Genomic DNA, 15,066 nt, shown 5'->3' with positions numbered 1-15,066 from the left:
ATTTAGAGGTTCCTACTTGTGTGTAGAAAACAATTACTACAAGAAGTCAGCATGTATACATCCATGCAATACATGGCATGTATTTTTTTCTTTCCTTTCCTTTTCTGTTTCATTTCTCCCACAATAGAGTTGGAGTTCTTTACAATCCCTGTTCATATTGTGTGGCTAGCTCTAATCAAAGAACAAGAATTTGCTCCTAACTCTAATTTCAGATTCAATTTTCTTTTTGAAGTTCCTGTTCTTGAAATCAACTACATAATAGAGTCATCTTCCATGTCAAAAAAAAATAGAAATAGGTTTCCCCTATAGCTAAAGAAGAAGCTGAAAGCTCACCTTAGTGTGTAATATGAACTTACAGAGAATACACTGAAGACGCTGAAATACAGACAGTTGTACAGATTTTTAAGATTACACATTTAAGGTAAGTTTAATCTATTTATGATTTTTGAACTCCTCTAATATTACATAGAATGGTTTGGGTTGGAAGGGACCTTAAAATCATCCTGTTTCAAACCCCTCTGTCATTAGACCAGGTCACTCAGACCTCCATCCAACTTGGTCTTCTCGTTTCTCAGTATCACTGATTGTATTTTCTACCTAACATATGTATCAACTGTTAAACTTAGACTGCTCTCTGTATAAATCTGTGCAGATTTGGTACTCACCAAAGTCAGAGGACAAGAGACATCTGTCATTAGTCATTAAGACAGTTAGGGTTAGACTGCTTACCCTGTCCATTTTTTGGTGGTTTTTTTTAAAGCATTTTTAAAAATTGCATTTAAGTGTTTACTTAGTGTCAACATCTTGACTTTCCAGCATGCTATGCTGTTGGAATTCTGAAATTTAACATAATTTTCATAGTCAGAATTTAAGAATATCACCATAATAATCAGCAAGTTTGTAATTTTCCTGGGTAAGAGCTCTTCCATTAATGTCTTCTTGAACTTTTTCTAATGAGATTTCAGCTTACTTGTATTCAGAGGTGCACAAATATTCCTGCATTTTGCATATACCGATCCAGTCAGTTATATAAAAATGCTTCTAAGTATTCTATGCTGGATGAAATGAGTATGGATGACATAGGAGAAACAGGTAACACAGATAATTGTAATTAATAAAAAAAGAGGCATATATTGCCCTATCACAGGAAACTAGACAAGTGAATCTCTGGAGCTTGGAACTTCATACTTGTATGCAGGATTATCAGGATAATTGAGAGGTCACCTTACATAACCTCAGAAACCAGACATAATGACTTCTGTAGCAGCACTGAATCATTCAGGCTAGAAGGGATGTAGGGAGACCTCTGGTCCAATCTCTTGCTTAAAGGAGGGTCAGATGTGAGATTGCACCAGATCATCTTGAGAATCTCCAAGGGTGGACTGCACAAGCTCTCTTTGCAACCTGCTCTGCCTCTTGACTTATCTTCAAGGGGAAAACATGTTGTTTCTAACACTCATCAGGAATTTCCTGTTTCAGTTGATGTCTTTTGTCTGTTGCCCTCCTGCTGTGGTCTGCTGTGGTAAGCCCACTTCCATCTTTTCCAGCCCTTCTCTCTGGGATACTGGAGGTTGCAATTAATTGCCCCTGAAGCTATCTGCTCTAGGCTCAAAAAGCCTCACCCTGCAGCTGCTGCTTGCAGACGGTCACCAACCATCTCAGTGCTCACCTCAGAACTTTGTCTAGTTTGACAGCATCTTGTATAAAAGTCCCACAATTGAATACAGGAATTCTGGTAAGGTCTAACAATAAGCCAAGGTTTAATGAGTAGAAGGTAATTTGTACTTGCACAGAACTAAAATTCTGTGGAACTAGGATTCTTGGATAACCCAGGTTTCCAAGTGTAAGAAGGTGTTGGTGTCCCTGACAGGCTGCCTTGGGAAAAGGACTGAGCTGGAAACAAGCTGGGTGAGGATGCTTAAGGGAAAAGAGAGGAAGAGCTCTCATTGAGTCATAAACCTCTGAGATACAGACTGTCACAAAACGGAAGGGAACCAATTCCTGAGCACTGTGGCAGATACACAAACCTGCCTGCTGCTTTATCACAATAGTTTCCACTTAAGATTTGGATAGTCTAAAAGAAGGTTGGGATGCATGTATTTAAGCTGACTAATGTGTATTACTTCCTTTTCCTGATAGATAAATAGGCTGTTTTTTCTGAAGTGTAATGAAGAAGGACTATTTCATAGCCACTTTCTCACTAGGGCCTGGCACTTGCTTTGGACTTTTGATCTCTGCTGGAGTTCAAACATTATGTAAGATTTATAGTAAGGATTGATCTTTTCCCCCATATTTTTTTCCCTTTGATACACAGCATTTATTTTTGTAATGACAATCCACAGTGTTGTGCTCTCATGCTTGTCCTGCTGCGTGGCACCTGGCAGTGACACCTGTAAAACTTGGTACCTTAGCTTTAGGTATTAGTGCTGCCCATTTGATTTCAATGGTCTGTACTCCCTAGGAAAATTTAAACACAAGTGGAATGTTTACAGAATCCGAATCTTATCTGGTCACATACCTACCTACCTGTAGCTGGAAGGGACTGTGATAGTCTTACAGTCATACATCACTTTCCCCAGTGGCATGTTATTCTATCATGTCTAAGTATATTTGAGCAAATTATTTGGAAAAAAAGTAATTTATCTGCCAGATTTAGCTGCTTTATCTGCTCAGGAAGCATCTTAGACCAGACTATGATTTTTCTCCTATTTATTGGTTATTCTGACGTCATGAATACTTTTTTCACGGTGTTAAATGTGGATAGATCACTGAATTTTTGTAAGGGATCCATGCTGTTAGACAGATTTGCATGGATCACTTCTAAAAGTTCTGATATGTCATTCAGCTCATTTCAACACGATGAAACGTTCTAGGCAAGATCTCTCAACGTGAGATCTCCGCGGCAAAAGTAGGCACATAGCATTAGTGAGAGGATGTTTCTATGCAGGCCTTGCGTGCAAGACAGCTCTCAGTGTATCTGCCTGCGGTGCGCTTCCACCGTGAGGGACTCCTGGCGGCCGGGCCTTGTCCCTCCTGAGCCCGGCTGGGGTCGGTCCTGCACCGCAACCTGCCCGTTTACCAATTTCCCTTCCAACGTGAGCGTAGTTTGAGGTCGGCGAGCATGGAAAAATCGAGGAGCTGGATTGCTTTTCTGGCACTTAACCCGCCGTTCGGCAGCGTGCGGCCACACCGCCGGAGTCACTGTCGGGGCCGCTCGGTGGTGGGGTGCCTCCCCGGGCTCGGCCCGGCCCGCCTGGGGCTCCGCCAGCTCCGCTGCTTCCCCCGGTCCAGCCGGGGCTCCTCGAGTGCTGATGCTTGCCCCGGGCGCCTCTGGCTGCCGTGGGGGGTATCTCTGTCGCCGCCGCCGCCGGGCCGGGCCGGGCGGGGCGGGGCGGCAGGTGGCGCGGATGTCGCTTTGGAAAGGGGCGGGCGGTAGCGCAGGCGGATGCTGCGCTCGCTCCTCCTCCTCCGTCGTCGCCGCAGCCACCGCCTCCTGCGCCTCCTCGTATCGCGGCGGTGGCGGGCAGGCTCCGGCCGCGGCCCCGCAGCTTCTCGCCGAGGCGGCGCGGCCTCTGCTCCCTCCCTCCTTGCCTCGGTCGCTGCCCGGCCCCGGCGCGATGTCGGGCGGCGCGGCGAGCGCCCCTAAGCCCCTCCCGTCCTCCGGGCCCAAGTCGCTGCGGGAGATGCCTCATCCCCTGGCCACGTCCAGCAGCGAGGAGATGGGGCCGGCGCTCACCCCCAGCCCCGACCTGCTCCTGCCCCGCAGCATCGCCGACAAGGTATGGCCCGGGGGAAGGGGACGCGGCATTTGAGGGGACCTCTGGTGTTGAAGGAGAGCGGGGAGAAAGGCTGTGTGTGTGTGTTTCCCTGACGCATCCCTTTTCCCGGCTTCGTCTCTCCGTGGGGAGGTGAAGCCCTAGGCGCTGCTGACATCCATTGCAAGAGCCCAGATAGGCTCTGTGGAGGAGAAGGCATCGTGTCCCTTTCTGCGAGGGACACTGGAGGCCGCGCTGTCACAGAAGGGTTGTGAGAGGCAGTATTTTATTTACTGTATCTGCTGTGGCTCATACCGTCTACAGATAGGTGTGAATTTTTCAGGCACTGCTGCAGCTCCTCTGCTGTGTCCTTGTAGCCCTTATGGGGAAGCCTTGGAGTTGGCATTGTGTCCTTAACATCAGCTTGTCTGTGATTGTCCTTTCCAGGCTGAACTCCTGCTCACTTCTTCCCAGCACTAACACAGACAGGGCACTCTGCAGGCGTATCTGTGTCAGTTTTCCCTTCCCTAGCTCTGGCATATGTTCACAGGACACTAGTGAACTCTGTGAAGTGCCTTCCCCGTGGTGATAATTCAGTAGTGGCAGTACTGCACTGCGATCCATTAGCTGCGCTTGCAAGGACTTGTTATCTCCGTAGATAAGTCTTCCAGAAAGTTTTAAGGTAGGATTTCCTGGGAGGAAGAACTGCAAGGGACGATGTGGACTCAAAAGCAGTTCTGGCAGAGCTGGTTTCTGCATACAGGGTGTTACTGAGCTCCTGGTGGCAAGAAGAGCTTCTTCTATGGCTGTTGTCCTGGGGAATATGGAGCTGCTTCTGGGTAGGATGGATGCCCTAAGCTCCAAAAGCCTTGAGGTTGTCAGCAGTGTCTGGCCCAATACACTCCCATGCTACAGGAGACTGAGTCAAGGTAGCTTGGCCTCTTCCATATTTCACCATTTTTTGTGTGCAATTGTGATGTAGGGATTCAGCACTTCTTCCTGCCCACGTAAGGAGTCCTCTTCTGAACATTTGCCCACTGTTGCTCTAATGAGAATCAAGGCTTACCTGCTCTTCAGGAATTTAGGCTTTCATCAAACAAATTAGTCAGTTGATCACCTGCTGAGAAAAGTATATGTAACTAAGTCAGGGGTAGAAATTGTGGATGTTTCTGTCTGATTGATGGTTTAATCATGTAACTAGGTAGTTGTCTGGCAAACCTGTAGCAACAGAAATTGGCAGCTGCCTTCACAAATCTTGCAGCTGAGGAGCTGCAGCTGTTAGCACGGTTTGTCCATGCTGCTGTATAGCTGGTGAGAGGCAGTGTTCTGAGGAGTGTCTCATACACTATAATGTCTCAGCTCAATTGTATTAAAGAACTTCATTGCTTTTGGAGTGCAAGCAAGCTTCTCTCTGCTTTACTGCTTTGAGATTTTGAGAAGCGTATCAGTATTCCTGACAACCTGGTAACAGAAATAACTCTAGCTTCAGGCTGTGGTCAGCTAAATAGGAAAGTTCTTGTCCAGTTTTTCCATAAGTAATAGAAATTAAATCCACCTTCCTGTACCCTGTATATAGTACCATTCTGTTCTAGGCACTTTGCAGCATAGAAGTACTCTAAAAGGCAGAGCAAAAGTGGCTATGGTAAGTGATGTTTAGACTTGAGAGCAGTTCTGTGCTTGACCTGGAAATGGCACTAGGCTATGATCCTTGCAGAATAAAAGGATATCCAGTAGGAAGAGAATGTAATTTTTTTTTTCCCTTCTAGCTGAATTAGCAGAAAAAGGCATATGTCTTACCCTCTTGATGGAAGGAGATCAACAGCTCTTTTTTGTATGGGATGTCCCTTCTTCAGCATAATATTTCACACACTGGCAAGAAGAGAAATGTGGTAACCTCTTTCCTACCTCAGAAAAAGAATTCAATAAACAGGTGTTCCTAGCTTTAAGGCAATGCTTGCACTGAGTAGTCTACAGAGGGAGTATGGTAAGTGGAGATAAACAGGAAAAACCACTCTTTGCGTGGTTTGTATGTCTCAGTCTCAGAATGATGGAATGGTTTGGGTTGGAAAGGAGCTCAAAGATGGAGCTCAAAAGCTCCAAGCTGTGGACAGGGGCATCTCTCACTAGACCAGATTTCTCAGAGCTCTGTCTGTTCTGGCCTAGAACACTTCCAGTGTTAATCTTAAAAATCTTATTCTTTGATTGTGGATTATTGATCTTTCGAGATACTGGCTCACTAATCAACTAATAGTGCTGAGTAACTTCAGTAGCTGAGTAACAAAGGGAGGTCAGCATTCAAGTCTGAGTTAGGCTTAAAGCTCTGCATTTATTTATTGATTCTTGAGTAGGAGCTGTTCTAATCTTCTCTCTGGCTTTTTGGGAGAGTCTGGTGGAGATTGGTTCTGCAGAAATTTTTGGTCCAAGTCTCCTGCTTCAAAGTGTCTTTGAGTCAGATTCTATAAGGACAGCTGTGCATAGGCAGACTAGGATATCCCTTTGGGAAGAGGGCTAGTGACAATAGCTGGTCCATTACCATGAAGTGGGTAATTTGCTTTTTCTGGGTTCCTTGTGTTTTCTCTGAGCAAATACTTCCTGAAATCTGCTGCAAGCTACAAGTACCTAGAACTGAAATCCTCTGAGTGGAGAAAGTTCAGAAGTAAAAGGGAGGTTTTCTGCTAATAAAGTGCTTCAATTTTTATTTCCACTGATGTATAACATAGAAGTGGCTAAACCTCTGCCATCACAACTTTGTATTCTTTAAAGCATTCTTTTCTTACCTTTTTTTTTAATCCATTGAGTAAGAACACCACTTTATCCTGAGTCAGACAAACCTGGGGGACAGGAACACCTGCCTGTGTGTCTCCTTTTGGATTTTGATTCAGCTATGGGAATAAAGTAGTACTTCAAATTCTGTGTAACTTTAAAGTCTCATGAACCTTAGGTTGCTTTTCAAGAACAGTGGGTAATGCTACTAGAGCAGTAGGTCATTGGAAAGGGAAAGAAAATACTTCATGCTGTTTACTGAGGCCATCTAAGTAGACTAGTCTTGAGTTTTCTAAATCTTAGGAGAATGTTGCAGAACTTCTGTTATCTAAAGTAGTGGACAATTGTTTTAGGAACCAGGATACCTTGATTTTTGACAGCATCTTATCTTTTAGATGTAAAGGGCATTTTAGCTAAGTACTTGGCTTTCATAGTCATGCTGCAGGAAACATGAAACACTTGAGTTGTAGATTCTTGTTTCTAAAGCATTTGTATATTGGCCGTGTGTTTCTGTAAAGATCTTTCTGTTCCCCTGAAGTCTAATTGTGTAAAAAATTGTCTTGATGCCTGACCACCATGAGTGTTTTTGACTTTATTCTCCCTTCACCCTTGCTAGCTTTCAGATGAGGAGACAGCTAAAGTTGAACCTGAGTACTACCATGTTTGTAATGTTTTGAGTTTTTTTCCTTTTATTTGGTTGAGTTATTTTTAACATCAGGTGAGAGGAGAAACATGCAGAAGAAAGCAATTCCTCAAGTTGCATAGCAGAGTTAGTTGTAGAGTTAGTTGTAAAACTGAGGCATTGCTGGTTTAGCTTTTAGAACCCATACAAGCTAGTTGAGATCTTGTTTTCAGAGCAGATCCACTGCTGAAGAGGGTAAGACAAATGGGGAAGTGTCCGGATTTCTCTCTGCCTTTTCTTTTTAAAATAGAAGGAAGTTCTGCTTGCACATGACTCCTTGACTCTGGTGCACCAGTTTATCACTTTTGATAGCAAATCTGCTTTGTGCACCAGGACGAATGCCTTGACAATGAGGAGAAAAGGCAGCATTAATTGGTTACTGAGTTTATAGCAGAGGTGAGAAGAAGATGAACTTTTGCCGTGTGAAAACTTGGATTCAGCCCTCCTAAGGCTGTGCAGATTTAGTAGGCTGCTGCTAAGATTTGGAAGTGCTGGGCTGTGCAGAGTTAGAAAGGAAGTTTTCTGTATGGCTTAGTTCCTCTGTCATCTAGCTGTGGTCCCTCTAGACTTGTATCGTCTAGGAGTGTCTTCCTAGCATGGTGGTGTTGGCTATTCTTGCTATGGTTTCCCTTGAGACAGGCAGCTATCTGAAAAGAGTATTTTATTGTGATTGATTCATATCACTGGTTTCTTGGTGAGGACTCCAAAAGCTTTACTATCCCACCTGTCCTAGGACTCAGACTCCCTTACCCTTTCTCAGACATTTCTGACTGCTCTTACTGTACTTGTGGCCAGCTATTTGTAGCTTTCTCAGCTTTTCTTCTTGGAAACTCTGCATACCTTGTGTTTGCCTCTGTTAACTGTATACAGCTGATGGGAGCTTCAAGGTTATTTTACTGGTAGTATATCAAACAGATACCAGAGTAGAATATCAGGATATCATACCTGTGGAATACCAGGCTTGCAGTGATTGCCTGTCTTGAATTTGCTAGTTCATGGAGATGGACTTTAAAACTCCTACTGCAAACTTCGGGTTACTAACTGAAAACTATTGTTTGCATGCTCCTCTGCTTCCAAGTTACCACCCTGGTGAATTCACAGACTTCTTATTAGCACCTGATCAAATATAAATACTTGGTGTTTGCTGGAGTGCTGTTACATAGCACTTACTCTGAAAGGAAGCCTGGCACTTCTCCAACTCCAAAAAATTCACTGAGAGTCTGAAGTTTTACTTCCAGCCTCCTTGGTTGCTATTTTATAATTATTGCTCTTAACTTTATCCACCCACAGATGAAACCAGTTTGCAGCATAATCTGAAAACTTAAAATAGATGTGCCTGAGCTTCTACAAACTTCTTTCTTCTCTGACTAGATGATAACTTAGACCAGCACCATATATTGTTCTTAAAGGAAGCTGTGAGTAAATTCTCACTTGTGGGAGAAACTGAAGACTGCAGAAAGTCAAACTGATGTTGGTGAACTTGGGAAACAATGTCAGTATGGATGGGTTGATCTCTGTTCCTATCCATGGGATGCAAAAATGACAGTCACGGGGAAGTTGAGGCTAGAAGGCGCTTCTGCATATTGTCTTGTCCAACCTGTTGGCTCAGCTAGACAAGGCTGCCCAGGATGCTGTGATGTTGTTTTTTGAACAGCTCTCTGGGCATCCTGTTCCTGCATCCAGTGACCCATAAAATAAAATACCTTTCTCATGTTTAAGTGAAACTTCCAGTATTTAAATTTTCACTAAAAAGAGTCTGTCACTTCCTTCTGTACACCCTTCAATCAAATATTTATCCTTATTGATAAGATTCCCTGAGTATTATTATCTTAAGGCTGTTTGCCTTCTTTGCCTTGAGGCATGTTGTTGGCTCTTGGTCAACTTTTCCATCAGTCTGTAGGGTTTTTTTTTCTTTCCCTATGCCAAACTGCTTTTCAATCAGTTGGCCTCCAGCACACACTGCTGCATGGGCTTGCTCTTGGCGGATGCAGGGCTTTGCGTCCTCATATTGAATTTTTTGAGGTATCCCACAGCCCATTTCTCCAGCCTGTTGAGGTCTTCCTGAATTACAGCATCTGATCAAGCATTCTGTACAGTTGTGTACACTCAGTACACTTCCTGAGGATGTACTCTGTTCCATCGTTTAGGTCCTTAATGAAGGTGTTAAAATAGCAGTGGCCCGAATACATTCTGCTGATGTGCACCATTGTGGGATCACAATGCTTTGAGCTCGGCAGTTCAGCCAGTTTTCAGCCTGTTTTGCTATCCATTTTGTTCCACATCAGATTGCCTAGGATTGTGTTATGAGATATTTTTTTGAAAGGCCTCTTTAAAGTTGAAATTAACTGTGTTAAAGCTCCTCTCTTGCCAGTGATATCTTCATAGCAGGTAGGCATTGAGTTGATTAAGCATGAAATCCCTTAAGTCCTTGCAGACTTCCCATCACCATGTGCTTTGTGTGTTTAGAAGTGGCTTCTGATATTTGCTTGACCCTTTTCCAGGGATTGAAGTGAAGCTGACTGTTCTGCATTTCCCTGTATCCTTTTTGAAGACAGAAGTGAACCTTGCTTCTTAGGCCAGAAAGCTTCTAGGTGCAGGCAGTTGTCTGCCACATGCTTCCTAAGTAGGCCATCAGCTCTCAAAGGCTGGGCTTGGTTGTCATCTTGCTTAAAGAAGCTACTGTCTCTTCTGTTGCCTTTTGTGTGTGCATGTCAGACAGCTCTTTTCTAGTCTTCTTATTAAAAGATCTTACTTAAACCTAGCATGGCTTTCAGCATGTCATCAGTGTTCTATCCACAGTCAAGTTGCTGGCTGAACTCAGTTTCCTGTTTTTCATTATAGTGGTAACTAGAGCTACTCTCTGTAGCTATTTTATCTCTCAAACTTGTAATACCACAGTATCCTACTGAAAAGGTGTGCTTGTCTTTTTTTTCCTTGTAGCCACTCTGAGGTTTGTCCCATAAACTTATCTGGTTATAGAACCAAACTATAAGCACACTGGTGCTTCACTACAAATTGCCTTCACTTGTAGAAATGGAAAAGGGTACTTAACACCATAGATGCTCTAGTACTCTTGGAAACTCAGCAGTCTCTGTGAAACAGAACTACAGTGAGTTTCTTGAATTGGCAATTCACTTCTATTTTGAGCAAGATGAAGGATAGCTAGCAAGTTGGAACAAACACTTGCATCAGCGTAACTGTCTTAGTACCATTACTTTTTCAATCTCTCCTGGTAAAGCTAAACATAGTTTCCACTGTATAAACAGTATTATTACTTTGTGGTTCTTACTTCAACTTAATGGAGGGAGGGGTGTATACTTTGAGGTTGAATTCAGTGTTGCGCAGCTTTCTTAATCTTTTCAACAGGATTGTTTCATACATAATGAGACAGGCTATTGAAAACAGATGTTCAGAGTGTACGTCGATTCTTCAGACAGGTTTCAGAAGGATGAGTCTTGGCAATAACTTGTCAGTCATGGTGGAAAAAGTTATGCTTGATGGTCAGAAGGAACCCTCAGGGCTGCCTGTGCTGGAGTGCCTTAAGCTTACCGAAGTAGCTGAATGCTTTCTGAGCTCATTCGTGGATAGAAAGGCATAAACACTTTGATAACAAAGTTCTGTTATTATAGTTGTATGGGGACCTCCTCCTACTATCAGGTATTCAGGCAGCATGTCCCTGTAATTAAAGTTGGGATGGGCAGAGAATAAAAGAATGAAGGTTTGCTATTGACACTCCTATCTGGGAGACCTCAGTTCCTAGACTAATGTGCAAACTGTTGTCCTGGTGTCTTCTAGCATTGTGGTGTACTCTTGTATCTTAAAACAGATGGTCTGGCTGTCACATGAGCCAGTCTGCTCCTGCTCTGAGTTGAGAGACCTGTCTCTGTAAAGTAGGTCAGGAGACAAGGCAGGCAGCTCTTTTGGTGCAGTGAATTTAGTGCCACTGCAAGAAAATCTACTTGCCACACCTGAAATGCATATTTGAGATTGTAATTTGCATGTACGTTCAGTCTGTGGGAGACTTTTAATAAGTCAGTTAAAAATGGCATCTTATCTTGCGCATTTCTCAGAAATAGCTTTGCTGAGGCTTGTTCTCTGCTGACCATGAGCAAGATCTTAAATGCTGAGTTGTACTCACTCTGAGCTGTGACTGAGTTGACTGCCTGAGCCTGGGTGCCAGTGGAGCTGGCTTCAAGTTCCTGTGGCTGGGAAAAACTGCTTGCATCACTAGGATTTAATCGTGAAAAAAGATCTGAACTCCACCATGGCATCTGTAACACTGCAGTAAAATCTGTGCAAAATTACTCTCAGTGAATTATTGAAAAACAAGGAGGAACCATTTCTTTCCAGTTACTACAGGCAATAACTGACAGCAAGGCAGCTAGTAGCACTATTGCAATTATCAGTTGAAGGTAAAAAAAAATCATCTAGTAAGCTGCAATTATTTTAATGAGTTAGCATTTCCAGTGCCAGTCCAGCTTAAATGGCCTTCAAAAAGGGCAAGAAGGGTAGACCCAGACGGAACTACCGTCTACTCAGCCTCACCTCAATTCCTAGAAAGGTGATGGAATAATGAATTCTGGTAGCCATCTTTATTCACAGAGAGGACAAGAAGGTGATCAGGAGTAGTCAGCATGGATTCACTAAATTGACCAACCTGATTGCCTGCTGTGAAGAAACAGCTACCTGTTGGATGGATGAAGAGAGAACAGTGGATGTTGTCTTCAGCAAGGCTTCCAGTGCTGCATCTTAAAATGTGCTCATAGGCAAGCTCGGGGGGAGTGGACTGGATGAGTGGACATGGAGGTGCACTGAGAACTGGCTAAACAGCAGACCCCAGAGATCATAATCAGTGGCACAGGCTCTAGTTGGAGGCCTGTCCCCAGTGGTGTCCCCCAGGGTTCAATAGTGGGCCCAGTCTTGTTTAACTTACCCATCAATGACTTGGGTGAAGGGGCAGAGGCCTGCTCAGCAATTTCACTGACAACACAAAGCTGGGAGGAGTGGCCCATACCCCAGAGGGCTCTGCAGCCCTTCAGAAGGGCCTCAACACCTGGAGAGATGGGCAGAGAGAAACCTTCTGAAATTCAGCAAAGGCAAAAGCAGGGTCCTGCACCTGGGGAGGAACAGCCCCAGGCACCAGCACAGGCTGGGGGTGAGCTGCTGGGAAGCAGCTCTGTGGAAAAGGAGCTGGGATCCTGCTGGACAACAACTCCCCATGAGCCAGCAGTGCCCTGGAGCCAAGGCCAGTGACATCCTGGGCTGCATTCAGGGGAGCAGTGCCAACAGGTTAGGGGGAGGTGATCCTGCTCCTTTACTCAGCTCTGGTGAGGCCTCACCTGGAATACTGTGTCTAATTCTGCAGTCCTCTGTACAAGAAAGACAGAACTCCTGAAGCAGGTCCAGAAGAGGGCAACAAAGAAGATCAACAGGCTGGAGCATCTCTTAATAAGGAAAGGCTGATGGACCTGGGGCTTTTCAGCCTTGAGAAGAGAGCTGAGAAGATCTCATCAATGTTTATGAGTATCTGAAGGGAGGGTGTCAAGAGGATGAACCAGCCTCCTCCCAGTGGTGCCAAACAATAGGACAAAGACCAATGAGAAGACTGATGCACAAGTTCCAGCTGAATATGAGGATGAACTTTCCTGTGCGAGAGATGGAACATCTAACAGGCTGTTCAGAGAGGTTGTGTAGTCTCACTCATGATAGTCAAGAACTGTCTGGGTGCAATCCTATGCAACATGCTCTAAGTTGAGCAGGGAGGTTGGGTCAGATGACCCAAATGTGATCCCTTCCAATGTTATCCATTCTGTGATTTCTGTGTTTTGACAGATAAGTTTATGGGACAAATTGTACTTTATAAATGCATCAAGGGGTGGAAAGAGATGTCGCCTTCATCTGTAGGTGATGTTACATTACTAAAATTATTGATTCTCCGCCAGATAGTTCATGGAAATCAGGAGGTATCTATCAGAGTAAGCACTTAGGTGATACTCGTCAATGGAACTAGCTGAAATGGTTCAGAAAATTGAGACAATAATCTAAATTTCATACAATAGGCAGGGAAAGAATTTAGCTAAGAGCTGTGATCAGAGTGCTCCTGAAAGCATAACTCCTTTTAAAGAGCATCGTCTTACAGCACATTCAAAGCTTCTACAGTCCTGCTTCTGTGAAGCAATATGCTGTAGGTAAGATACTATTTTGGAAGTTACTTAAAGATTTCTGCTTTGTCATTTTAGGTATCTTGGTTGAAGACAACTCTTACACATGTGTGTGGGAGCAAAGACATGGCAAAAATGTGTAGTACTCTGATTTGCAGGAAAATGTAGAGAATGTGAAATATAAACTTGCTTCTAGATCATGCCTCAAATTATGGAGAACAGACCCTACTGTGAGAGTGACAACCTTATTTCCTGTTTTGGAGTGATCAATGGTATTACCAGTGCACTGGTCTATAGTGATTAGTGATGAGAGGCTTACAGCACTGACGGACATGCTTTTGTCATGATTATCAATCTGTGCTTTGACCTCACACTGAATTAAGGTCGGAAAAAGCTCCCCTACCTTAAAGTTTCTCTGTATAAAAGTTGCCTCTTTTCCAGTAAGCTTGACTGATTCTGTGTGTTCCTTGACAAGGAATGCGTTGCAGACAGGTGTTGCTTTGGGGCAGGGGAGGCTCCTCCCCATGACTGGTGCAGATGGTGTTAGCAGCAGGCACTTGCACCTAACTCTATGGCAAAAGCATTGGTTTTCTGGGAATGGTAGGTGATAGGCTACCTGGACAATAGAAACTGCTGATTTTCTGGGTAGAACCATCACTTTTGCTTTAGGTTTTTAGGTGCTAGTATAAGGCGAATTGAGTGGAAATTTTTTATACTGACAAGATGAAGTTGTGGGTTTAGGATTGTTGCCCAGGAAATCCATGGACATTATTAATCAATGCTGTTTATTGCAAGTGATCATCTTGACCTTTTCATAATTTGTATGCTGACTTCCAGTTTGCTGACTAGCCTGCTCCTGTATCAGTACACTTCACTTGAAGCCATGTATGTAACTTTTATATTGTGATAAACCTACAACATTAATTAAAAGGTGTTTCTCTAGATAGATTAGTCTGTAGATCTCAAGTTGTTGTGGTTTGACACTGGCCCAATGCCAGGCACCCACAAAAGCTGTTAGCTCATCTTCCCTTTTCACAGCTGGGTAGTGGAGAGACAGAAAAATTAATGAAGGATTCCTGAGTTGAGATAAGGACAGGGAGAAAACACTTTAAGGGCAAAACTGGCTCAACTTAAGTTGCAAAGGAAATTTATGACTAAGGATCAGAAGAGGAGAGAGAATAAGAAGTAAAATAAGCCCTTAAACCCGTTTTTCCTCCCCAGCCCCTCCTTCCTTCCCACCAACAGTTCAGGGAGACAGAGAATTGAGGTTTTGAGCAGTTCATCAATGAGATCTTTTTCCCCTGCTCAGGGAGAGGAATCCTTCCCCTGTGAGACCGTGGGGTCCCTCCCATGGGAGAGAGTTCTCCGTGAACTTCTCCAGTGTAGCTCCACTCTCAGGAGCAGCAGCCATACTGCAGCTGGTGGAAACATGAGACCCTTCCATGGGCATTCAGTTCTCCCAAAGCTGCTGTGGCATGGGTCACTTTTTCCACAGGATGCAGTCCTCCAAGGACAGGCAGCTCCAGCCTGGAACAATGGCCCTTTCTCCACAGATCTTCTGCTGGATCACAGCCTCCTCCAGCCATCCACATGTTCCAGCATGGGCACCTCTCCTGCAGGCTTGAGGTGGATCTCTGCATCCCCCGTGGATCCCCATGGGCTGCAGGGCACAGCTGCTTCTCCATGGTGTCTCCATGGCCTGCAG

At 44.2% G+C, this 15,066-nt stretch overlaps 1 protein-coding gene across 1 annotated transcript in view; it reads left to right on the top strand.

Annotated features, from left to right (window-relative positions):
- The first annotated feature begins 3,392 nt into the window (after window positions 1-3,392).
- The window catches only part of SNX30 (sorting nexin family member 30), a 52,659-nt gene continuing 40,985 nt past the window's right edge, over window positions 3,393-15,066 (top strand). The window contains exon 1 of the mRNA XM_023944359.2: window positions 3,393-3,779. Coding sequence (XP_023800127.2) covers window positions 3,408-3,779 — 372 coding nt within the window. The 5' untranslated portion in view covers window positions 3,393-3,407. The remainder of the gene's footprint in view (window positions 3,780-15,066) is intronic.

Source organism: Cyanistes caeruleus, chromosome Z, assembly GCF_971803275.1.
Source record: "Cyanistes caeruleus chromosome Z, bCyaCae1.hap1.1, whole genome shotgun sequence".
NCBI lineage: Eukaryota > Metazoa > Chordata > Aves > Passeriformes > Paridae > Cyanistes > Cyanistes caeruleus.
This window is presented reverse-complemented; position numbering and strand designations above follow the sequence as displayed.